Source organism: Pithys albifrons, chromosome 2, assembly GCF_047495875.1.
Source record: "Pithys albifrons albifrons isolate INPA30051 chromosome 2, PitAlb_v1, whole genome shotgun sequence".
NCBI lineage: Eukaryota > Metazoa > Chordata > Aves > Passeriformes > Thamnophilidae > Pithys > Pithys albifrons.
In genome coordinates this window covers 120,682,233-120,704,769 of record NC_092459.1, presented here as the reverse complement: position 1 = coordinate 120,704,769, position 22,537 = coordinate 120,682,233, and the positions used below count along the sequence as shown (strand labels likewise).

Here is a 22,537-nt window from a genome sequence, read left to right as displayed (position 1 = left end):
CACCCAGGTGATGCTCCCTGTCCAGGGACTCCCCCACCTCCAGACACCCTCCAGTGTTGGGGGGTCCTCTGCATGTGGCCAGAGCCCCCCGAGAACTCAGACCTGGATTAAATTTGGGAGTGGAGACCTCTCTGGTTACAGCAAGGTGTTTATTGCACCAGCTCTGAACTGGAGCAGGCTCCTCACTCACCCACCCTCAACACCCAGGCCATGTGAAGTGACCTGGGCACTTGTCACTCTGCTCTGCCCCCTCTCCCTCACAGAGACAGAGGGACTGGCCCCTGTGTCCTACCTCTGGACTGGCAGCAGGTTCCTGCAGTGCTGCCAGGGCTTCCCCAGCTTCCAGAGCTGCTGGTACCTCAGGGGGGCCAGCAGCAAAACAAGGGGTGGCCCCCAGGTGTCACCTGGGGCCTGTGGCCACCTCTGCCTCAGCCAGGCTTGGGCTTCTTCATGGAGACACAGTGACCTCAGGGCTCTCTCTGGAACTGCTGCTGCATCAGGGCTGAGCCCCAGCTTTGTCCTCCCGTGGCATCACCTCTGCTGCCCCCACAGGCTCTGGGACACTCACGGGACATCATCTTCACTCTGGGGACAGCGCTGAAGGTGGCCCCCATCTTGCTGGGGGTCCCCATGCCCACCCTCAGCCCTGGGCCTGGCATGGGGGGTGCTCACCCCCAGCGATGCTCTGCAGCTCCTGATCTGCTGCAGCCACAGCAGTTCCTGGCACCGGCTCCATGGGGTCACCCCCAAACACCGCAGGGACCCCTCCCTCTGTCAGGGGCAGCAGGACCTGTGCCAGCCCCCCGGCCCTGCCATGCGCCCCCAGCCAGAAACCCACCTCAGGCACTGACCAGTGCCCTGCTGGGCACTGTGACCCCTCTGTCACCTGTGCCGGAGGGGAGGGGCAGCTGCACTGTCCCCTTGTCCTCACACTGGGCCCTGCAGCCCCACAGAAGCCACAGGATCAAGCCACAGTCCCCCTGCCCAAGCTGAGCATGCCCTCGGGCTCATCCCTGCACTGACGCTGGTGGCTGTGCCCCGTCCCCGTCCTCTGCCCATGGGGGTGCCCAAACCCCATCCATGGAGATCCCCAAGCCCCCACCTGTGGGGGTCCCCCATCCTCTGCCCATGACGGTGCCCAAACCCCATCCATGGAGATCCCCAAGCCCCCACCTGTGGGGGTCCCCCATCCCCTGCCCATGGGGGTGCCCAAACCCCATCCATGGAGATCCCCAAGCCCCCACCTGTGGGGGTCCCCCATCCTCTGCCCATGACGGTGCCCAAACCCCATCTCTAACCCTGAACACCCTGGAGGGGATAAATCCCCCAAATAATCCCAAATTCCCAGGGCAGGGGTGGAGTCCCCATCCATGGGGGGATTTAAAAGCCACGTGGATGTGGCACCTGGGGACATGCTCAGTGCTGGCCTTGGCAGTGCTGGGGCATGGCTGGGCTCGGTTGCCCTCGTGGTCTTTTCCAGCCTAAACAAATTCAGGATTCTAAAGCCAACCGGGCCCTTCTCCCCTCGCCCCGGCAGTTCCCGCCTCTCCCTGCACCATTCCCATCCCACCGAGCAGCAGCGCTGGTGCACAAGGTTTCCAAGAGGGAATAAAGAGGAATCCCCGGTGGGTGTCACACCCAGCCCTGTCTCAGCCCAGCCTCACATCGGGCTGGGGGGGCACAAACTGTGGGGGGCACAGCGAGCACTCCGAGGGTCTGCCAGCTGCCTTAGGAGCACCTCTGTGCCCTGGCAGGGAACAGCAGCCACGCCCAGCATTGGAAACCAGCAGGGGTCGAGGGAAAGGAAAACAGGGTATTAAACAAATCCTTGGGAAGTCTCAACCTTGGGATAAAGACAAGTCTGCACACCTGAATTTTGTCATCACCTCAGAGCCCCTTCCAGTGCCTAAAGGGTCTCCAGGAGAGCTGGAGAGGGACTGGGGACAAGGGATGGAGGGACAGGACACAGGGAATGGCTTCCCAGTGCCAGAGGGCAGGGAATTGGGAATACTGAGCAGGAATCCTTCCCTGGGAGGGTGGGAAGGGGCTGGACTGGAATTCCCAGAGCAGCTGTGGCTGCCCCAGCCCTGGGAGTGTCCAAGGCCAGGTTGGAGCAGCCTGGGAGAGTGGAAGGTGTCCCTGTCCATGGCAGGGGGTGGATTAGATGACCTTTCAAAGTCCCTTCCCACCCAAACCAGTGTGTGATTCCATGATTTGATGCCTAATGGTTTTGGTGTGTATTTGTAGATTTTTAGGACTTTCAGGATTATGCAATTTTTCCTGGGTCACTCACATTTGTAGGTGGTGTTTGGAAATCCCTGCACAGTTTCTCCTGCTCTGCCAAGGCCATGGTGCTTTGAAGAAGCACTGCAGGTAGCTTGAAAACAATGGCCTAAAATCCTTGGATCTTCTGCCAGGGGCAAAACTTTTCTGGGTGGGGCACCAAGGGAAATGGGGACCAGGCTTGGTCATAGATTATAAAAAGGTATGGAAGGTTATAAAAGCTGTAACACCCCTGAACCACGTGTGCAGGTTTCGTGGTGTGCCCCTTGAAAGCTTTCAGTAAAGGTGTACTTACCTGTCTGTCTCACTCATGGTATTCTGAGGGCCTGTTCTGCAGGAGTTTAGGCAGTTTCAAAGAGCACACACCTGGTGCCAGCTCACAGCCCACACCACAACCACCACAGGAACAGTCCTCAATGCCTTTCAGGGCAGGGGAGGCAAAGAAAAGAGCCAGACTGGATGCTTTGTCCTGATTCATTGTGGTTCCATCAGCAACGTTCCTGTGTCAGATGCACTTTGCTCACTCCAACAGCATTTGGCCACAGTGCAGCAACTGCCCCCAGAGCCCAGCTCAGCACCTGGGCCTGAACCTGCTGCCCCAAACAGCTGCTCCTCCCACAGCATGAACCCCCCTCTCAGCCCACCCACCTCCAGGCCTTCACATTCTCCTCATCTCCAAACTTAATTCTCCACTCAGAGCTTTGGAATCGTTTTTGTTCCCCATTGGGAGAAATCCTGCAGAGTTTCCAGAGGGATCAGAGAGGTCACAAGGACCCTGCAGTGACTCAGAGCCACTTCAACAGTTCCTCTCCTGGAAGTGGCACAGAGTGTGTCCATCAGAGAAAAATTACTGGCAGAGTAGCTAAAGGGGATTGATGAAGGCCACGAACCCCCCTGGAGAAGGACGGGGTGTAGGATTTATTAGTGCAGGGAGGTGGCAGCGCCGGGCACAGGAGGGGCAGACACGGCTCCCGGTGCCTGGGCCCTCACTGGGGGTAAAGCTCCACGATCATGGCGTGCCCCTGGAAGGAGAGAGAGAGATCGTCACAGAAATGACTAATTATTAGAGAAAAGACTCATGATTACAGACATGAAGGAGGGCTCCCAGCCACAGCACCAAGAACATGAGTCCCTGCTGCTGGACACGAGCCCAGGTGTGCCCAGGTGTGCCCAGGAGGCTGTGCCAGCCCTGGTGTGGCAGCAGGGCCAGGGCAGTGCCCATCCCTGTGCTGGCCCTGCTGAGGCACCTCCAGGGCTGGGGCAGTTCTCAGCCAAGAGACACCCGGAGGGGCTGCAGCGTGTGCAGGGCAGGGAGCGGAGCTGGGAAGGGGCTGGAGCAGCAGGAGCGGCTGAGGGAGCTGGGGGGGCTCAGCCTGGAGCAAAGGAGGCTCAGGGGGCACCTTCTGGCTCTGCAATCCCTGCCAGGAGGGGGGAGCCGGGACAGGGGGTCGGGCTGTGCCCCAGGGCACAGGGACAGCACAGAGGGGGCATGGGGACAGCCAGTCCTGCCCCAGGGAGGTGTGAACACCCAGTGCCCAGTGCTGGTGTCACCGCAGAGGATTTCTCAGTCCCAGCAGGATGGGCCATGTGATTCCCACCCCTCTCCCAAAGGGGGCACAGGGCACCATTACCTGTCCCCCCGCAGCACAGGCAGCCACCAGCCCATACTGTCCCCCCTCCTTCTTCAGCCTGTGGGCAGCAGTGATGACCAGGCGGCAGCCGGTGGCCCCAAAGGGGTGTCCCAGCGACAGGGACCCCCCCCAGGTATTGAACTTGTCCAGGGGAGGGGCTCCGACCTGCGGGGACACGGAGGGACACACGTCACCAGCTGGAAGGGGATCCCTTGACTGGGGGTGATAGCCCTGACAGCCTCTGGATGGTTTCAGGGGAACACCTCAGCCCCTGCAGGGGCTCTCAGGAACCAGTCAGGGGACAAAGAGACTCCAGTGGCTTCCTCAGTGCTCAGGTCAGATTGATGGGAATAGGGAAGAATGGAGTGTTATGGAAAAGACAGGGCCCTTCTTGGCCACACCCCACGGGGACACAAAAAGCCAGCCCTTAGGCTTAAGTCTATCACCCCCAAAAGAAAAACTATTGTGGAATTCCTGGCTGGGAGGGTGGGCAGGCCCTGGCACAGGTTTCCCCCAGAAGCTGTGGCTGCCCCAGCCCTGGGAGTGTCCCAGGCCAGGTTGGATGGGCTTTGGCCCAAACCACTCTGGGACTATGAAAATGTCCTGACTGTGCCTTACCTTTGCCTTCCTGCCCATGTAGTTCTGTGCAAACCAGTCTGAATCCATGGCCTTCAGGTTAGCCAGGATCTGGCCCTGCAAGGGAGGGGAGGGTGATGTTAATAAGGACAATGTCAGAATTTGGGGAAAGCCCCCAGCCAGCAACAGCAAACAGGAGGTGTCCTGAGATGAGCTCCAGCCACCAACCAAGCACAGCCAGCTAAAAAAATACTTTACAGCACCAGCCTTGTTAAGAAATACCAGCCCAACCTTCATTAGGAACAGACACTGTCCAATTCACAAGGCAATTCACAAATATGGCAAACAGTGTCCAGAGGAGGCCACCAAGTTGCTCAGAGGGCTGGAGCCCCTTTGCCATGAGGAAAGGCTGAGAGAACTGGGATTGTCCAGCCTGGAGAAGAGAAGGCTCCGGGCAAATGGAACTGTGACCTTGCAGTACCCAAAGGGAGCCCTCTGGAAAGATGGACAGAGACTTTACAAGGGCCTGGAGTGAAAGAACAAGGGGCAACAGCTTGGAGAAACCTGGGACAGTGGAAGGTGTTCCTGCCCATGGCACAAGGTGGGATTGGATGAGATTCAAGCTCCGTTCCCACCCAAACCATTCCACGTTTCCATATCCCAACTCAGGCACTGGATGATGTGCAGAACTGGTTTCTTTCCCCCAAAGGTCTTGGGAGAATGACTTTTTATAAAATTCTTTTAGACAACTGTAGTCCTTGGGTGACCTCAAGCAGCATAAGCCACTCTTAGCATGGACTGTGTTGATATAAAAATGTCACACATTTAAAATATAGACAATGCATTTCTCTAGACATAAAAGTAGAATTTCTCCTGGTGACATTTAACTAAGGTTTCAACAAGAGCTTTCCCCAGCTGAAAGGAGGTGTCTGCAGGGTGGAACTGCAGACTGAGAGCACTTACAGCAAAAGCCTCGTGGAACTCAAAGACATCGATGTCGCTCAGGGTGAGCCCAGCCTTCTCCAGCACCTTGGGAGTGGCGTATGTGGGGCTGGGGGAGAGGGGCACACACATCAGTGTCTCCTCACAGCACAGCCCCCCTTGGCCACAGGAACATCCCTTGTGCCCAGGTTCCTGGCACAGCTCTGCCCTCCCCGCTCCTGCTGGTCCCACAGCCCGAGGTGCCCCCAGCAATCCCGGGCGGGGGTTCCCCCCCCGGCTGCTCCCCCTCCTGCCCCCCTGGGGCACCCCTGGCACACCAGCGAGGGCTGAAGGCCTGGAGAGCTGCAGCATCTCACGGGACCCTTCCCACCATGGCACGGGGTGGAAGGCAAGGCTGTCAGGGCATGGCCCCCAGCAGCACCTACCCCAGCAGCAGCTGGTCCTTGGGATCCTGCGACACGTACACGAAGTCCCTGCGGGGCAGAAACGCCGTCAGTGCCGGGCAGAGGAGAGGGGAGCCAGAGCAGGCTGCAGGGGCCACGGAGCAGCCCCTCTCACCTCAGGTAGGCCTTGGGTTTGTAGCCCATGGCCAGGGCCTTCTCCTCAGCCATGAGCAGGATCGCCGACGCTCCGTCCGTCTGCAACAGGCGGGAGAAGCCACGTCAGGGCCCGGCACACCCTGCACACAATGAGCCCACAGGGCCAGGGGAATGGCTTCCCACTGCCAGGGCAGGCTTGGATGGGCTCTTGGGAAGGAATTCCTGGCTGGGAGGGTGGGCAGGCCCTGCCACAGGTGCCCAGAGCAGCTGTGGCTGGCCCAGCCCTGGAGTGTCCAAGGCCAGGTTGGACAGGACTTGGAGCACCCTGGGATAGCGGGAGATGTCCCTGCCCATGGCAGGGGGTGGCACTGGATGGGCTTTAAGGTCCCTTCCCACCCAAACCAGTCTGTGATTCCATGAAGTTCTGACTAAAACCACTCACTTCTAAAAGTACAAGGTGATCAACCCCATCCTGGGACAGAATTCCCACCTGTGCCTTTGAAGGATCAACCCTCAGGAGGCAGAGACAGAAAAGCAAACAGGGAAGAGAACCCAAAACTTCAGGGGTTACTGATTGATTTTAGACTCCAACAATCCAGTATCCACATTCACCAGACTATAACTGAGTTCCAAATTCTGCCTGGAAAATCCAGAAGCAGGGAATTTAGAGGGACCCAGCTCATGCCCAGGTTATACCAGCTGGAGCTCAGTGCCCAGGGCAGGCAGAGGGTCAAGTGAACAGCTTTGCCCTCTGGCTGACAGTGATGGTGTGGGGTGATAGCTCTGATAACCTCACCAGTTCCAGGGAACACCTCAGCCCCGGGGGGAGCTATTCCCAGAAACCATTCTCTGGTCATAATGGGTGGCAAAGGAAGGGACAAAGAGCCCCCAGTGGCTTCCCCAAAGTCCTCCAGAACCTGAGGAGACTTCCCAGCAACAAACTGACAGGATTAATACAGCATGGAGTGTTATGGAAGACAAAACCAGGACACAGGGCTCTGCTTTGCAACACCCTCCTGCCCGTGTCATCTGCCGATGATCCCAAACCCCATCATTGACTATAGTCAGTCAAACTATAAAAATAAAAGAATAAAACAGTGTAAAAAGAGATCAGACATGAGCAAAACTGAGGGCAAGCTCCATCCCCTCTGCAGAGGTAACCCCTGAGCCATCCTGTCTCCCCCCCTCCTTCAGACATTGCAGGGGTGGGCAACCTGTTTTCCTTTACCCAATATACCCTTATAACACCTCACACCCTACAATGAGCCTCTTTCACCTTTACCCCCAGGTGCCTCATGTACTCACTGGGCCTTGTTACTTTGCTGCTGATTTTACCTTGCTAGACCTTTACTTCACACACACCTGATTCACTAACTGTACTTTGCTACTGTGATGCTCATTTTGCCTTGCCTTACACCAGGGAACTCACCAGGTATGGATCTCACTTCAGATCCCTGGGTTTGCTTTGGTTTATTGCACTGCACTTGCCTGCTGAGCATGTGTGTTAGTGGGAAGCAGCTCCAGCCTTTCTTTTTGCTTGGTGCTCCCGAGTGTGTTTAGGGTTTGTTCCAGGTCCTGGTGCTCCTGGGCTGGGGGTTTGTGTCACCAGTTGGAGTGGGGGGTGTTGCTGGTTGGGAGGATTTGGTTGTTAGTTAAGCCTGGCCTGGGGAGGGGGGTGTTGCTGGTGCTGGGTTTGGGGTTTGTTGTTAGTTAAATGCAATCCTGCAGCTGAACATTCTCCCTGACAACGAATCCATACAGCAATTGTCACATCCTTGTGTTAATAAAAGCTGTTTTGGGAACTGCTGGAGCCAGTCTGGTCTGTCTCTGGGGCTGGCAGTGATACAACTTAGAAGGCTCTCCTTGCTCTTCAGTGCAGTCCTCACCAGTGGATCAAAGTCCTGTCCTAAACAGGGAATCTGTCCAAGTGAGACACAGACAGACTGATCTGGGCTTTAGAAAAGCCTTTGATACTCTGGGGACACTCGTAGCTAATAAAAATATAGGAATCCAGGTGGGCCAAGAAATCCTGGAGTGCCTGCCCCTTCTGCCACGGGCCAGGGGGAACAGGGATTACCAGGAAGGAGGAGTTGGCTGCTGTCACAGTCCCGTAGGGCTTGACAAACGCTGGCTTCAGCTTCCCCATCTGCTCCAGCGAGGAGGGCCGGATCCCGTTGTCCTTGCTGACTGTGTCCTTGCCTGGGGAAGGGAAACCCAGTGGAAACCACCCACAGCAATGTGCACATCAGCATTCCCAGGGCAAACAGCAGAAAAATGTGCTTTTTGTGACAAGCAGGACAAGGAGAAAAGGGAAAATCCATTTGGGGCATCAGGATATTTAACGTGGCTAAAACCAGCACTTTGTAATTGAAGGTACCTCATTTTCTCTGAAGACAATAAAACCAGAGTGCTGTAATTATTTACTGTGAGGGAAAACTACCCCAGGGCAATCCCAGTTGAGAAAAGAACATCAATTTAGGTTAAAAAAGCAAAATGGAGAACTGGAACTAAATCAGTTCAGTTTATGTGCTGAGTTTTGAGGAATTAAAAGCCCTGGGAGGGACCAAATATATTCAATCTTCAACTATGCCAACTGCCAAATAACAAAAAGGACCAATTTTATTATAAGACCACAAGGATCCATGGATGTAAATGGAAAATTTCTCTAGGATATTAACCACAGTGCCCAAATGAACAGTTACTGCACCAAAGTGTGTCCAAAGTGTGGCCTGGTGAACTGGAGCCTGCCACATTCCAGCTCCTCCTCTCCAGCACCTGAATTATCAGACCAGGATTTTAGGAGGCTTTCTGTCTGTTGTTAATATGCAACAACATTAACATATTAATACTCTGGAGTGTAAATGGGTTCTCCTGCCTGGCTGGAAGAGCAGGGGGTCCTTGGTCCAGCCAATCTGATTTTCCTTGCTCTGTCACCACATGAACAGAGCATGGGCAAGACAAAACTGAGATATGTAAAGATATGAGTGCCAGAGGGCAGGGTTAGATGGGATATTGGGAAGGAATTGCTGGCTGGGACGGTGGGCAGGCCCTGGCACAGGTGCCCAGAGCAGCTGTGGCTGCCCCAACCCTGGGAGTGTCCCAGGCCAGGCTGGACAGGGCTTGGAGCAACCTGGGCTGGTGGGAGATGTCCCTGCCCATGGCAGGGGTGGGATGGGATGAGCTTTAAGGTCCCTCCCAATGCAAACCAGTCTTGTGATTCTATGATTACTTAAAGCAGACCCAAGACAGAATTCCCATTGCAGGGGGTGGGAACTGTGTGACCTCTAAGGTCCCTTCCCACCCAACCCCTTCTGGCATTCTGTGCTTTTCCATCCCAATAGGCCTGTTTACCAACATGCCCCGCTGCCAGTTTTCCATCGAGTGTAAAAGATGCACCCAGACCCCCAGGGATGTGCCCCCCCAGCGTGTGCTGGCAGTGGAACACGTGCTGGTTTACCTGGCACTTTGAAGGGCACCACATCCAGCAGCCAGCCCTCCTCCTGGGCTCTCTTGGCCAGCGTGTGCGAGCGCAGCGCGTACTCGTCCTGCTCCAGGCGCGAGATGCCGAAGGCGGCGGCCAGGCGGTCGGCAGAGTGCCCCATGGTCTCGCTGGTGGAGAACTCGGCCACAGCCGGCAGCTGCAGCCAGCAGGGCACAGTTGGCACAGGTGAAACCCCTCCCGGGCAGCACACAGAGCTCAGCCGAGCAGGCCCTGCCACCTCCATTCCATGTGCCACGTTTGGCTTGGAAGGGGTGATGGAACCCCATCCCTGGAATTGCCTGGATGTGGCACTTTGGAGGTGAATGGTTTGTGGTGGGCTGGGCTGATGGTTGGACTGGGTGATCTTAGAGGGCTTTTCCAACCTTAAATTTTTAATAAATTCCATCCTTCGTTAATTCCCAGCTATGCAATTAATCCCAGCTACACAATTAACACAGGGCAACCAGACCAGAGGGGACTTGGGAAATGGATCAGAGGAGCCACCACTTTGCAGCATTTTAATAAAAAACAAGGTCCAGAGTGCTGCTCACTCCTGAGGTTCAGAGCTGTGTGGCAGCTGCACATGCAGAGAGAGCAGCTAATCAGGGAATCCACGAGAAAAGGGGACCAGACTTTGGGGTTCAGCTGAAACAACACAACCTGGGACCTTGAAACTTCCTGTCAGACACACCTTCATCCAAAACCAGGGCCAAGAGGTGATTTGGGCTTAGTTCTAATTAATCCCTGCGTGCTTTCAAGTCTGCAATATCCCTATCTTACGTGGATTTGGGATCTCATATTCATACTGAGGATATTCCTCATGGACACTAAGGTCATTGCTTCTATTATCTAGGGAATATTCTTCTAACTCAAAACTCTTCTGATGCTTTAGAACCACTGAATAAGCTTCAGGGAAAAACCCTTCTGTTTCTCTCATCTCTAGCACAGTTTGTCCAGCAGTTGCAGAAGGAGAGGGAGGTTTTGCACTAAACTGGGTTTACTGAAGTTGAAAATAAGAGAAGAAAAAGCAGAGTCCCAAATGCTGTGAGATGCATTAATCAACTGTGTTAACCCAAAGCAGAGGACAGAGATAGATGACAGGGAGCCTCAGACACCTCACCCTTCTTAAATCCTCTCCATTGAGGCTTAAAACATCACCTGAGCCACCTTGGTCTACCCTTCCTCTGAAACAGTTTAGCTAAATATCTAAATACCTGAAAAAAAGAAGAAAAAAAATACCTCAGGGGCAAAGTAGTCCGGGCGAATTTTGGAAATCAGGGAGAGCTTCTGGCCCAAGGTCTTGGCTCTGTTCAGAGTCAGCATCGTCTTCCTCATCTTCCTGCTGTGCCGGATGGGAACGTCGGACATGAGCTCCACCCCTCCGGCCACCACCACGTCGCACTGTCCTGCCGCGATCATGCCCACGCCTGGGGAGTGACAGAGATGCCCAGCAGAGCTGCAGGGAGCAGGACACTCACCCCTTGGAGCCACTGCACTCAGGGCCCCTCCAGCCTCTGGCTCTGCCCAGGTGATGCAACGTGTGTGTCACAGACACATTTCTGAACCCCACCAGTTCTGCACCTTCCACTTCTTGTCACACACAGCAGGGGGGAGGAACAACCCATCTTGTGTTTTCATGGGTAAAAACTTTAATGGAACCCCAGGGTCACTGGTGTTGGAAAAGACCCCCAAGATCCCACAGAGCCCACCCTGTGCCCGATGCCCACCTTGGCAAAGCCCTCCCAGCCCATGGAGCCCACCCTGTGCCCGATGCCCACCTTGGCAAAGCCCTCCCAGCCCATGGAGCCCACCCTGTGCCCGATGCCCACCTTGGCAAAGCCCTCCCAGCCCATGGAGCCCACCCTGTGCCCGATGCCCACCTTGGCAAAGCCCTCCCAGCCCATGGAGCCCACCCTGTGCCCGATGCCCACCTTGGCAAAGCCCTCCCAGCCCATGGAGCCCACCCTGTGCCCGATGCCCACCTTGTCCCCCAGCCCAGAGCACTCAGTGCCACGGCCAGTCCTGCCTTGGGCACCTCCAGGCCTGGGCACTCCAAACCTCCCTGGGCAGCCCCTGCCAAGGCCTGACCACCCTTTCCAGCAACAAATTTCTCCTCCTGTGCCCCCTGCCCCTGCCCTGGCCCACCCTGAGGCCGTGCCCTCTCCTTCTGTCCCTGTGCCCTGGGGCACAGCCCGACCCCCTGTCCCGGCTCCCCCCTCCTGGCAGGGATTGCAGAGCCAGAAGGTGCCCCCTGAGCCTCCTTTGCTCCAGGCTAAACGACCCCATCTTTCCCTCCACTGCAGCAGTTTTTATGTTCAAAGCAGTGCAAGGTAGAGCTTGGCAGTTGCCTTCCAGTCTCCTGCTCAGCCCCCCAGCTCGTTCCTCCAGCCCACATACCTGTGGTCATTGCCTGGTTTGAGGAAATGCAGGCCATGGTGACAGTATGGGCTGGGGTTTTGTCAGAGAAACCTGCTCCCAGGGCAGCCTGTGACGACAGAAAGTGGCTGTTAAACCCACAGCTTCTGCTCCACGGGCCAGTGCTGCCTCCTGCCCAGCTGCACACCTTGCCAGGTGAAGCTGGAAACAACTACACCGAGTTTTCATCGATTATTGCAGCAGCTCATCCCCTCCCCAGAGTCCTGAACTGGAGCTGAGGCAGTGCCAAGGCTCAGCTGCACTGTGAGAACAGTCACTGCTGCTCCCCATTTGTTTAATAAAGGCACAAGTTAATCACACACCTCACTTTTTAAAAAGCACATCAAAAGAGCCTCCAGCTACTGGACGTCATCTTTGCTTCACCTTATTGGCAAAGGCAGCACGTGAAAGGGCTGGTTCAGCTGCCTCAGCACAGGGCACTGGGGCTTCCCTGAGAGCAGGAAATTGCAGTGCAGAGCAGTGACTCATCTGGCCAGCCCACAGCTGCTCCCAGACACCTTCCCTACTGGGGACGTGGCCAACTAGTTGAAAGTTCAGCAGCTGTTCCCAAGCTAAAATTACTCCCCAGCCCCACCTGACCGGCGGGTGACCAAAGCCAGGACCTGCATCCATGAGACCAAAGCTGCACCTCCTGAGCCCTCCCAGCCCAGTCCCATCCTGGGCTAATGCAGGTGCACAGAACAACAGCAGAGGCTCCAGGTTGGCAAAACTCACAGTGCCTCTGCCACGTGACTTCAGAGGACAATATGGGAGTTGTGTTTTCTGGGACAAAGGGCAGCGAAGCTGCTCCAGTTCAAATCACACAAACCCTGTGTCTGATCTGCCAACTGAAATAAATAAATACCACAACCAAGCAAACTCCCACAGCTTGCTCTGGCCCTCTTGAGGACTCTGGGCAAGGCAGCATTTGAGTCCCACTGGTGGTTAAGGGCTGAGTGATCAGCAACACTTCACAAAAGCTTCCCTTACTGGGACGAATCGAGCAGAGGCCTCACAGCATTAAAATGCACTATGAAAATACAATAAAAAACTATGATAAATGAAAACCATGGCAGATTTCAACAGGGGGCAGAGTCAGAGAATTACAGAATCATTTCCTTACAGTTCCATGCAGTTATTTAACAGATAATACTGCACAGCTACTTCAGACTCAAATCATGTTCGAACAAGCCACAATACCAGGAATTTGTCACATATTTGTCATCTTCAGACTAGTTGTACAATCAGACTCACGGGGAGATGCTGCAAACAACTCACCTCTCTGGCAACATTACTGGTTTTCACCTCCTGGATAACTGTGCCATAAACAATGTAATCCACAACATCCCTGGGGACGCTGGTCCGGGTCAGGAGGCCCCTGAGGAGAGGACCAAAGCAGAGGGAATTTCATCACAGCAGTAATAACCTCTCAAACATCCTCTTCCTGCCAGCTTGGCTGGACAACAAGGCAAGGACAGAGCCACATCTTCTGCTCCCAGCTCAGAATAAATCCCCTGTGCATGTGGGCCTGATGGAAAGTGTAACTGACTGTGGGCTGCAATCACAGTGACAACATCACTGTAAAACATCACATGATTTCACTAAAGCAACTACTTTACACATCCCTCCTTCCCCGAAATGGTTCACAGGATCATCAAACCCCAGACTGGTTTGGGTGGGAAGGGACCTCAAAGCTCATCCAGTCCCACCCCTGCCATGGGCAGGGACACCTCCCACTATCCCAGGTTGTTCCAAGCCCTGTCCAACCTGGCCTGGAACATTTCCAGGGATGGGGCAGCCACAGCTTCTCTGGGCCTCCCCAAACCTTCTGTCTTTTCCACAGCACTTTGCTCTAATTCTCCACAGAACAAACCCACTGCTTTGGTCAGATCACTGCAGAAGGAGAGGGCCAGGGAGGGTGACAGAATCAGCCTGATATCCTTGTTGTTACTGAGCTTGCCCTGTGCAGGTCACCCAAGAGCACAGCCCAGCAGCAGCTCTGGCCTCTGTGTTTGGAAAACTGCAGTCAGAAATCAAATTCACTGAGATTTGCCAATGCCACCATCCCTTTGCACCAACACAAGCCTGGGGCAAAGCCCACTGCTCAAACCCCCTGCCTGTGGAGGGGGGCCAGGAAAGATGGAGGACCTGGACCGTGTCATTCTGAGACAAACCCAGAGCCTTGGCTTCCAACACTGACACCCAGCAGCTGAACAAGTTCACTGAGCCCTCCTAGGATTCAATTTACTTACTGCAGAGCTGCTCGTGCTAAGTCATGTGGCATCAGATCTGCATACCTGGAGGGGGAAAGAGGCAGAAACTCAGAGACCAACACAGAGCCCAGGGGTGAGCACAGACCAGCAGCAAAGAGCAGGGGAGGCACCAGAAATGCTCCTCTATGTTTCTGACCAAACATTTCATGGGATCACAGACTGGTTTGTGGTAGAAAGGACCTTTAAAGTTTATCCAGTTGCACCCCCTGCCATGGGCACCTTCCACCAGCCCAGGCTGTTCCAAGCTGTGTTCAAAATGGCCTGGAACTCTTCCAGGGATAGAACAGCCACAGCTGCTCTGCCCACCCTGTGCCAGGGCCTGCCCACCCTCCCAGCCAGCAATTCCTTCCCAATATCCCATCTATCCCTGCCCTCTGGCACTGGGAAGCCATTCCCTGTGTCCTGTCCCTCCCTCCCTTGTCCCCAGTCCCTCCCCAGCTCTCCTGGAGCCCCTTCAGGCCCTGCCAGGGGCTCTCAGGTGTCCCTGGAGCCTTCTCTTCTCCAGGTGACCCCCCCAGCTCTCCCAGCCTGGCTCCAAAGGGGCTCCAGCCCTGCAGCATCTCCGGGGCCTCCTCTGGCCTGGCTGCAGCAGCTCCACGTCCTTGTGCTGTTGTTGCCCATGGCTGGGGCAGCTCTGCAGGGTTTGGGGTCTGCCCTGAGGGGGCAGAGGGGCACAATCCCCCCTGTCCTGCTGTGGGACCAGCCCAGGGCACTGGGGGTTTCTGGTTCCCAGCACACATGGCCAGGTCACATCCAGCCTCCCATCCACCCCACGTCCCTCTCCCCACCACTGCTCCCAGTCCATTCTCTGCCCAGGCTGTGGTTGTGCTGGGACTGCCCTGACTCACCCCTCAGGCTGTGCAGACTCTCTGTGTCCAGCCCAGCACACAACCCCTGTACTAAACCCCCTGAAAAACAGCAGTGACAGGATAAATCCCTTCCCCATCCTGACTAAGGGTCAGGTCTAGTCCTTGTTCAGCTGTGAATTTGGTGGTGTAACAATCCAGTAAGAAGAGTCTACAGCAGATACTGGGCAACTCTCCTGCTAGTTTTGTGGAACTTGTTGCTTTATCTGCTGTAGATCCACAACAGCTTCCTCCAGACATGCTTCATAAATCCTTATTCTTCCCAGAATTCATAAACAAGGACAATCTCCTTCAAACCCCATTTCTCCATTAGATAATCTGGAATATCTGCAGCAGACTAAGGCACTGCCTCTTCAGAACCTTCAGGCATAAGAATAACTACAATAAAATGCACAAGTGACCAAATTTTTCACAGAAAGATGTGACTATTAACAAAGGCAGAGGGTGGTTCCTGTATCTCCTTCCCCCTTGATACTCACGAGGTGCCAGACTGCAGGAACGGGATGCGCACGCCCTCCACCACCACAACATTCTTCACTCCACTTTTGCCCAAGGTCTTCTTGGTCTTGGGCTGGGCTGCAAGGACAGGAGTGATGTTGACAAGAGCATCAGCAAGTTTTACATAAAACCTGCAAAAACTACTAGAAAACTTGAGGAATTTTCCTCTCTTGGTGCATAAGTGAAAGGCAGGAAAGGAAAGACACCTGAGCTGGGACCTCAAAATCATGGAAGGGTTTGGGTGGGAAAGGACCTTAAAGCCCACCCAGTGCCACCCCTTGCCATGGGCAGGGACACCTCCCACTGTCCCAAGGTATCTCATAGAATCACAGAATCACAGAATGGATTGGGTTGGAAGAGACCTCTGAGATCATCAAGTCCAACCCTTGGTCCAACTCCAGTCCCTTTACCAGATCATGGCACTCAGTGCCACGGCCAAGCTCAGCTGAAAAACCTCCAGGGATGGGGAATCCACCCCCTCTCTGGGCAGCCCATTCCAATCCCTGAGCACTCTCTCTGCAAAGAATTTTTTCCAGCACCATTCAGTGTGGACTGGAATGGCTGCTGGGAGCCAGGAGCTCACTGGGAATGGCTGCTGGAAGCCAGGAGAACACTGGGAATGGCTGCTGGGAGCCAGGAGCACACTGGGAATGGCTGCTGGGAGCCAGGAGAACACTGGGAATGGCTGCTGGGAGCCAGGAGAACACTGGGAATGGCTGCTGGGAGCCAGGAGAACACTGGGAATGGCTGCTGGGAGCCAGGAGAACACTGGAATGGCTGCTGGGAGCCAGGAGAACACTGGGAATGGCTGCTGGGAGCCAGGAGAACACTGGGAATGGCTGCTGGGAGCCAGGAGAACACTGGAATGGCTGCTGGGAGCCAGGAGAACACTGGAATGGCTGCTGGGAGCCAGGAGAACACTGGGAATGGCTGCTGGGAGGCAGGAGCACACTGGGAATGGCTGCTGGGAGGCAGGAGCACACTGGGAATGGCTGCTGGGAGCCAGGAGCACACTGGGAATGGCTGCTGGGAGCCAGGAGCACACTGGGAATGGCTGCTGGGAGCCAGGAGAACACTGGAATGGCTGCTGGGAGCCAGGAGAACACTGGGAATGGCTGCTGGGAGGCAGGAGCACACTGGGAATGGCTGCTGGGAGCCAGGAGCACACTGGGAATGGCTGCTGGGAGCCAGGAGCACACTGGGAATGGCTGCTGGGAGCCAGGAGCACACTGGGAATGGCTGCTGGGAGCCAGGAGCACACTGGGAATGGCTGCTGGGAGCCAGGAGCACTCAGAGGATGAGAGGACTCTGCTGTAAACAGGGATGTGCCTACTTGTTTGCAGCTTTTCAAAAGCAGTGGTACCAGGCACTCTGCAATATTTCTAAGCTTTAAGTGGAACAAGACTCTGCAAAGGGGAGGCAGGTTCCAAAACAGCCTTGTCTAGCACAGAGTCCCCTGAGACTCCTGGTGTGTCCCCTTTACCTGCAGTCTGGAGCTGTGAGGAGCAGCTGAGCGACCGAGCAACTGGAAAACAAGGAAGGAAAAATGGCAAAAAATGTCAGAAACATTTCCAGTTCTTGTAGGAAGGGTTAAAAAGCAAATAATGTCACTGTAAGACATGTGGGGTGTCTTACAAACAAATACAACCAGTTACAACCAATGCCTGTGGGCTACTGGTTGGTTTACTCTGGTCAGAAACTTGACAGAGGCACCATTAAAGCTGGAGCTTTAGCAGCCACCAGTCCAAGCCTTCAGCAGATCCAGGATACTCACGGGCCCGTCCAGCCCGGGCTGAGCACACGGGCAGCGTCCGGAGGGCCGAGGCCAGCATGGAACTCATCCTGGTGCCTGGACAAAGGGGGGTGTGGGTCCAACCTGGGCTGGGCAGGACAACTCCAAGGGCAGCGAGCTGCCCCTCAGACAGAGCAGCAGGGTGGGGAGAAGGCACTCCAAGGGCAGCAGCAGCAGCACAGGGAATCACTTCCTCCCACGCTCCGAGAGCAGAATCCAAGCAGGAGCAGCTCGGCTTGTGACTGGGGCTGCAAAGGTGCCTGTGAATAAATACTGCCCAGTGAGCTTCTCAGTTCCCTTCCCAGTAACTGCTCCACCACTTCCCCACTGGAAAATTGTCCCGGTGCCTATCCAAGTCCTGCTGCCAGCACGACTCTCCTGACACACTGTCCTTGGCAGCACCTCACACCCCTGCCCCTCGTGCCAACCTCAGGAACTCTTGCTGCCTGTCCCCAGGGCAAACACAGCAAGGTGACACCCTTCACCCCCAAAATTCCTCTGCAGCTTCTCCAAAGCTCATCCCAAAACCAGGTTTCCCTATAAACAAATCCTCATCTGCACATTTTATTGCCCAGGGCACAAAATGGTCCTCACAGCTCCAGTTCTTTGGCTGCTTCAGGGCAATGTTCACCTCCCTCTGTCCACTTTTGGGCTTCAAATCCCAGCACTCCCTCCCCCAAACACACAAGTTTTCCATGGAGGAACACAGGAACACCTGCAGTCCCAAACCCAGCCCAGCAGGTCTCCACAGCTCCTCAAAACTCAGCACAACCTGCCAGTCACCCCCTTTTCCAGCTCCACACCTGGAATGTGCCACACGGCATTCCTCACTTCCCAGCCCACAAACCCAACCCAGGCTCCTCCTGCCAATAAAAGTCCTGGAAATGGACCTTTTCATGGCATCCTGCTCTTCTTCCTCCACCTGTGCAGAGCTCCCTCCCCACCCCGATTGAGGCGTTTCCCCAAATCTGCCCTGCCCAGCTGACAGAAGCTCCTCACAGGTATCCAAACCCACCCACGCTGCCCAGCCGCCCCCTCACGCCTGTCCTTGCCCCCCAAAACGTGCCCAGCCCCCTCATTTTCGGCAGCCAGTGCTCCCCTGGCACCCCTGGCTCAGCCCTGCACACAAATCCCCACGGGCAAAGCTCCTTCCAGAGCCTGCAGGATCTCTCCGGCTCCCACAGCCGCACTCCGTGACCCTGTGGATCCCTTCCAACTCAGGATATTCCATAATTCTACGAACAGCCCCCAAACACACCCCCGCTATACTCCCCAAACACACTCCTGTTTCTCGCACATACCCCCAGACACCCCTCTGCCCATCCGAGATCACCCCTCAACCCCCACGTCCATCCTCCCCGCTCCCTCTCACCCTTCCTCCGTCCCTCCTGGACCGACCGACCTCTCGAGCCCTTCGGCATCTGGGACCGCCCCAGAACCCCCGAGTCCACCCCGGACTGACCCCAGACCGACCCCAAACCTCCCCGAGTCCACCCCGGACTGACCCCAGACCGACCCCAAACCCCCCCGAGTCCACCCCGGACTGACCCCAGACCGACCCCAAACCCCCCAGAGTCCACCCCGGACTGACCGCAGACGCCCCAGAGTCCACCCCGGACCGACTCTCCTCGCCCTCACTCCACCTCATCATTCGCCCGGGGCGAAGCCCCCGACTCCCCTTACCCTTCCCTCGGCCATCCGGGACCAACTCCCCGGCTCTCCTCACCCTTTCTCCGACCTTCCTCACCCTTCCGTCCTGCGGCCCGTGCCTGCTCCCCGCTGCCCTCCGTTCCGTGTCCGCTGCCCTCGGCCCCGCGTCTCCTGTCCGCTCCCCGCTGCCCTCGGCCCCGTGTCCGCTCCCCGACCACCTCGGCCCTGTCTCCCGTGTCCCGTGCCTGCTCCCCGCTCCGCTCCGCTCCCCTCCCTTCCGTGTCCGCTCCCCGCGGCCCTGTGTCCGCTCCCCGCTCCCCTCAGCCCTGTGTCCCGTGTCCGCTCACCTCGGCCCTGTGTCCCACGCCCTGTGTCCCGTGTCCGCTCACCTCGGCCCTGTGTCCCACGCCCTGTGTCCCCTCCCCGCTCACCTCGGCCCTGTGTCCCGTCTCCGCTCCGCTCTGCCCCGGGCCCCGGGTCCGCTCCTCCCGCTCTGGGCAGGCCCCGAGCTCGGCCCGCCCCGGAGCGCCCCGCGCGCGCCTGTCCCGCGCTATCCTCGCGCTTTTCCCGCGCTATCCCCGCGCGCTTTTCCCGCGCTAACCCCGCACAGCCCTGCCCGGCTCGGCCCCCGCACAGCGCGGGGGTGACACCAGCGGGACAGGGGTGACAGGCAGCGGGCCGGGGGTGACCGGGTTGACAGCGGCGGGGCAGGGCAGGGGTGACAGCGGCGGGGCAGGGGTGACAGGCAGCGGGGCAGAGGTGACACGGGTGACACCGGCGGGGCAGAGGTGACAGCGGCGGGCCGGGGGTGACAGGCAGCGGGGCAGGGGTGACACGGGTGACACCGGCGGGGCAGAGGTGACAGCGGCGGGCCGGGGGTGACAGGCAGCGGGGCAGGGATGACACGGGTGACACCGGCGGGGCAGGGGTGACAGCGGCGGGGCAGGGGTGACAGGCAGCGGGGCAGGGATGACACGGGTGACACCGGCGGGGCAGGGGTGACAGCGGCGGGCCGGGGGTGACAGGCAGCGGGGCAGGGGTGACACGGGTGACACCGGCGGGGCAGAGGTGACAGCGGCGGGCCGGGGGTGACAGGCAGCGGGGCAGGGGTGACACGGGTGACACCGGCGGGGCAGGGGTGACAGCGGCGGGGCAGGGGTGACAGGCAGCGGGGCAGGGGTGACACGGGTGACACCGGCGGGGCAGAGGTGACAGCGGCGGGCCGGGGGTGACAGGCAGCGGGGCAGGGGTGACACGGGTGACAGCGGCGGGCCAGGCGCTCCCAGGGCAGGCTGTGCCGCGGGCGGGGCGGGACGGGACGGGGCGGGGCGGACGCGGAGAGGCCCCCGGGCCGCTCCCTCATTCGACCTCGGCGAAGATGGCGGCGGCGGTGAGAGCCATCGGCAGCCTCGGCCGCCTCCCGGCCGCCGCCAGGGCTGGCCCCGCGCGCCGGGCACCGCCCCGGGGTGAGGCACCGGCCTGGAGAGAGGGGGACGGGGAGGAGAGGGGCATGGGGGGAGAGGGGCACGAGGGGAGAGGGGCACCGAGGGGACGGAGAGGCACCGAGGGACGGGGGGCACTAAGGAGAGAGGGGCACCGGGGGACGGGGGGCTACCGGGGAACGGCGGTTATTGGAGGGGGGACGGACACTGAGGGGAGAGGGCACTGAGGGGAGGGAGGGGAAACTGCGGGGAGAGGGACAGTGCGGGGCGGGGGGTACCGAGAGGACAATACCGCGGGGGCAGCGAGGGGTGGGGAGGGCACTGAGGAGAGAGGGGAAGGAGGAGACTGAGGAGGAGAAGCAGGAGGGGACACTGAGGGGGCGAAGGATGGAGGGGAATGGGGGACACTGGGGGGCAGGGGGACACTGAGGGACAGGGGGACACTGAGGGACAGGGGGACACTGAGGGACAGGGGGACACTAAAGGGCAGGGGGACACTGAGGGACAGGGGGACATTGAGGGGATAAGGCACAGGGGAACACTGAGGGGCAGGGGGACACTGAGGGGCAGAGGGACACTGAGGGACAGGGGGACATTGAGGGGATAAGGCACAGGGGAACACTGAGGGGCAGGGGGACACTGGGGGGCAGGGGGACACTGAGGGATGAGGGACAGGGGGACACTGAGGGGCAGGGGGACACTGAGGGGCAGGGGGACACTGAGGGACAGGGGGACATTGAGGGGATAAGGCACAGGGGGACACTGAGGGACAGGGCGACACTGAGGGGTGAGGGACACTGACGAGCAGGGAGACACTGAGGGGGTGCCCAGGTGACCTGGCCTGGGTCTCACAGGGTCTGTAGGGGTCTCAGTGTCACAGGGGGATGTCGGGAGCGGGAGGTGTCACAGAGGGGGTTTCTGGGCACTGTGGCCGCGGGTGGCAGGGGGATGTCACTGTGCCACCACGGGGGTCTGCAGGCAGTGTGCCCATGGGGATGGTGGGGAAAGGGGTGTCCCAGGGAAGCTGTGGGGTGAGGGGGGGTCCCCTGCAGGGTGTCCCTGTCTGTGTCTGTGCTGTGTGGGAGGGGTTTGTCCCCATGGCCTGGGAGTCACACGGGGGGATCCCTGACATGTCCCCAAGTCCCCACTCCAAGGCTTTCCCGGGGCAGGTCTGTCCCTCTGTGTCCTGAGGTCCCCAGAGGGCAGTGGTGTCCCCACGAGGGACACAGTGCTGTGCCAGTCCCCAAGGCAGGCTGGCCCTCTCGTGCCCAGACACCTTCCCTGTGTCCTGTCCCTTTGGGAGTCTGTGCAGCTCTGGGCAGTCTGTGTGTCCCTTTGGGAGTCTATGAAGCTCTGGGCAGTCTGTGTGTCCCTTTGAGAGTCTGTGCAGCTCTGGGCAGTCTGTGTGTCCCTTTGAGAGTCTGTGCAGCTCTGGGCACTCCCTGTGTCCCTTTGGGAGTCTGTGCAGCTCTGGGCAGTCTGTGTGTCCCTTTGGGAGTCTGTGCAGCTCTGGGCAGTCTGTGTGTCCCTTTGGGAGTCTGGGCAGCTCTGGGCACTCCCTGTGTCCCTTTGGGAGTCTGGGCAGCTCTGGGCCGTCCCTGTGTCCCTTTGGGAGTCTGTGCAGCTCTGGGCACTCCCTGTGTCCCTTTGGGAGTCTGGACAGCTCTGGGCACTCCCTGTGTCCCTTTGGGAGTCTGGGCAGCTCTGGGCAGTCCCTGTGTCCCTTTGAGAGTCTGTGCAGCTCTGGGCAGTCCCTGTGTCCCTTTGGGAGTCTGGGCAGCTCTGGGCCGTCCCTGTGTCCCTTTGGGAGTCTGTGCAGCTCTGGGCAGTCCCTGTGTCCCTTTGGGAGTCTGGGCAGCTCTGGGCCTTCCCTGTGTCCCTTTGGGAGTCTGTGAAGCTCTGGACACTCCCTGTGTCCCTTTGGGAATCCGGGCAGCTCTGGGCAGTCCCTGTGTCCCTTTGGGAATCTGGGCAGCTCTGGGCCGTCCCTGTGTCCCTTTGGGAGTCTGTGCAGCTCTGGGCAGTCTGTGTGTCCCTTTGGGAGCCTGTGCAGCTCTGGGCAGTCTGTGTGTCCCTTTGGGAGTCTGTGCAGCTCTGGGCAGTCTGTGTGTCCCTTTGGGAGTCTGTGCAGCTCTGGGCACTCCCTGTG

The 22,537-nt window shown here is 57.9% G+C and overlaps 2 protein-coding genes across 5 annotated transcripts in view; one reads left to right on the top strand and one right to left on the bottom strand.

Annotated features, from left to right (window-relative positions):
- Positions 1-2,739: 2,739 nt before the first annotated feature.
- HADHB (hydroxyacyl-CoA dehydrogenase trifunctional multienzyme complex subunit beta) lies at positions 2,740-19,474 on the bottom strand. Of its 4 annotated transcripts, none has more exons than XM_071547655.1 (16): positions 19,378-19,474; positions 17,279-17,556; positions 16,988-17,029; positions 15,486-15,582; positions 14,120-14,164; positions 13,146-13,245; positions 11,850-11,937; positions 10,692-10,879; positions 9,429-9,609; positions 8,049-8,170; positions 5,991-6,070; positions 5,858-5,905; positions 5,454-5,541; positions 4,533-4,607; positions 3,915-4,079; positions 2,740-3,305 (listed from the first exon to the last, which is right to left on the bottom strand). In XM_071547655.1, exons 2-16 carry the CDS (start codon positions 17,343-17,345, stop codon positions 3,270-3,272), a joined length of 1,422 nt encoding a protein of 473 aa, XP_071403756.1. In that variant the 5' UTR covers positions 17,346-17,556; positions 19,378-19,474; the 3' UTR covers positions 2,740-3,269. The 4 variants fall into 4 exon arrangements, with proteins under 4 accessions (XP_071403756.1, XP_071403757.1, XP_071403760.1 ...); XM_071547656.1 differs by having other exon boundaries at positions 19,294-19,383; XM_071547659.1 differs by lacking the exon at positions 19,378-19,474 and adding an exon at positions 19,044-19,118.
- Positions 19,475-20,293: 819 nt separating this feature from the next.
- HADHA (hydroxyacyl-CoA dehydrogenase trifunctional multienzyme complex subunit alpha) overlaps positions 20,294-22,537 on the top strand; it is a 32,251-nt gene continuing 30,007 nt past the window's right edge. The window contains exon 1 of the mRNA XM_071547646.1: positions 20,294-20,412. Coding sequence (XP_071403747.1) covers positions 20,325-20,412 — 88 coding nt within the window. The 5' untranslated portion in view covers positions 20,294-20,324. The remainder of the gene's footprint in view (positions 20,413-22,537) is intronic.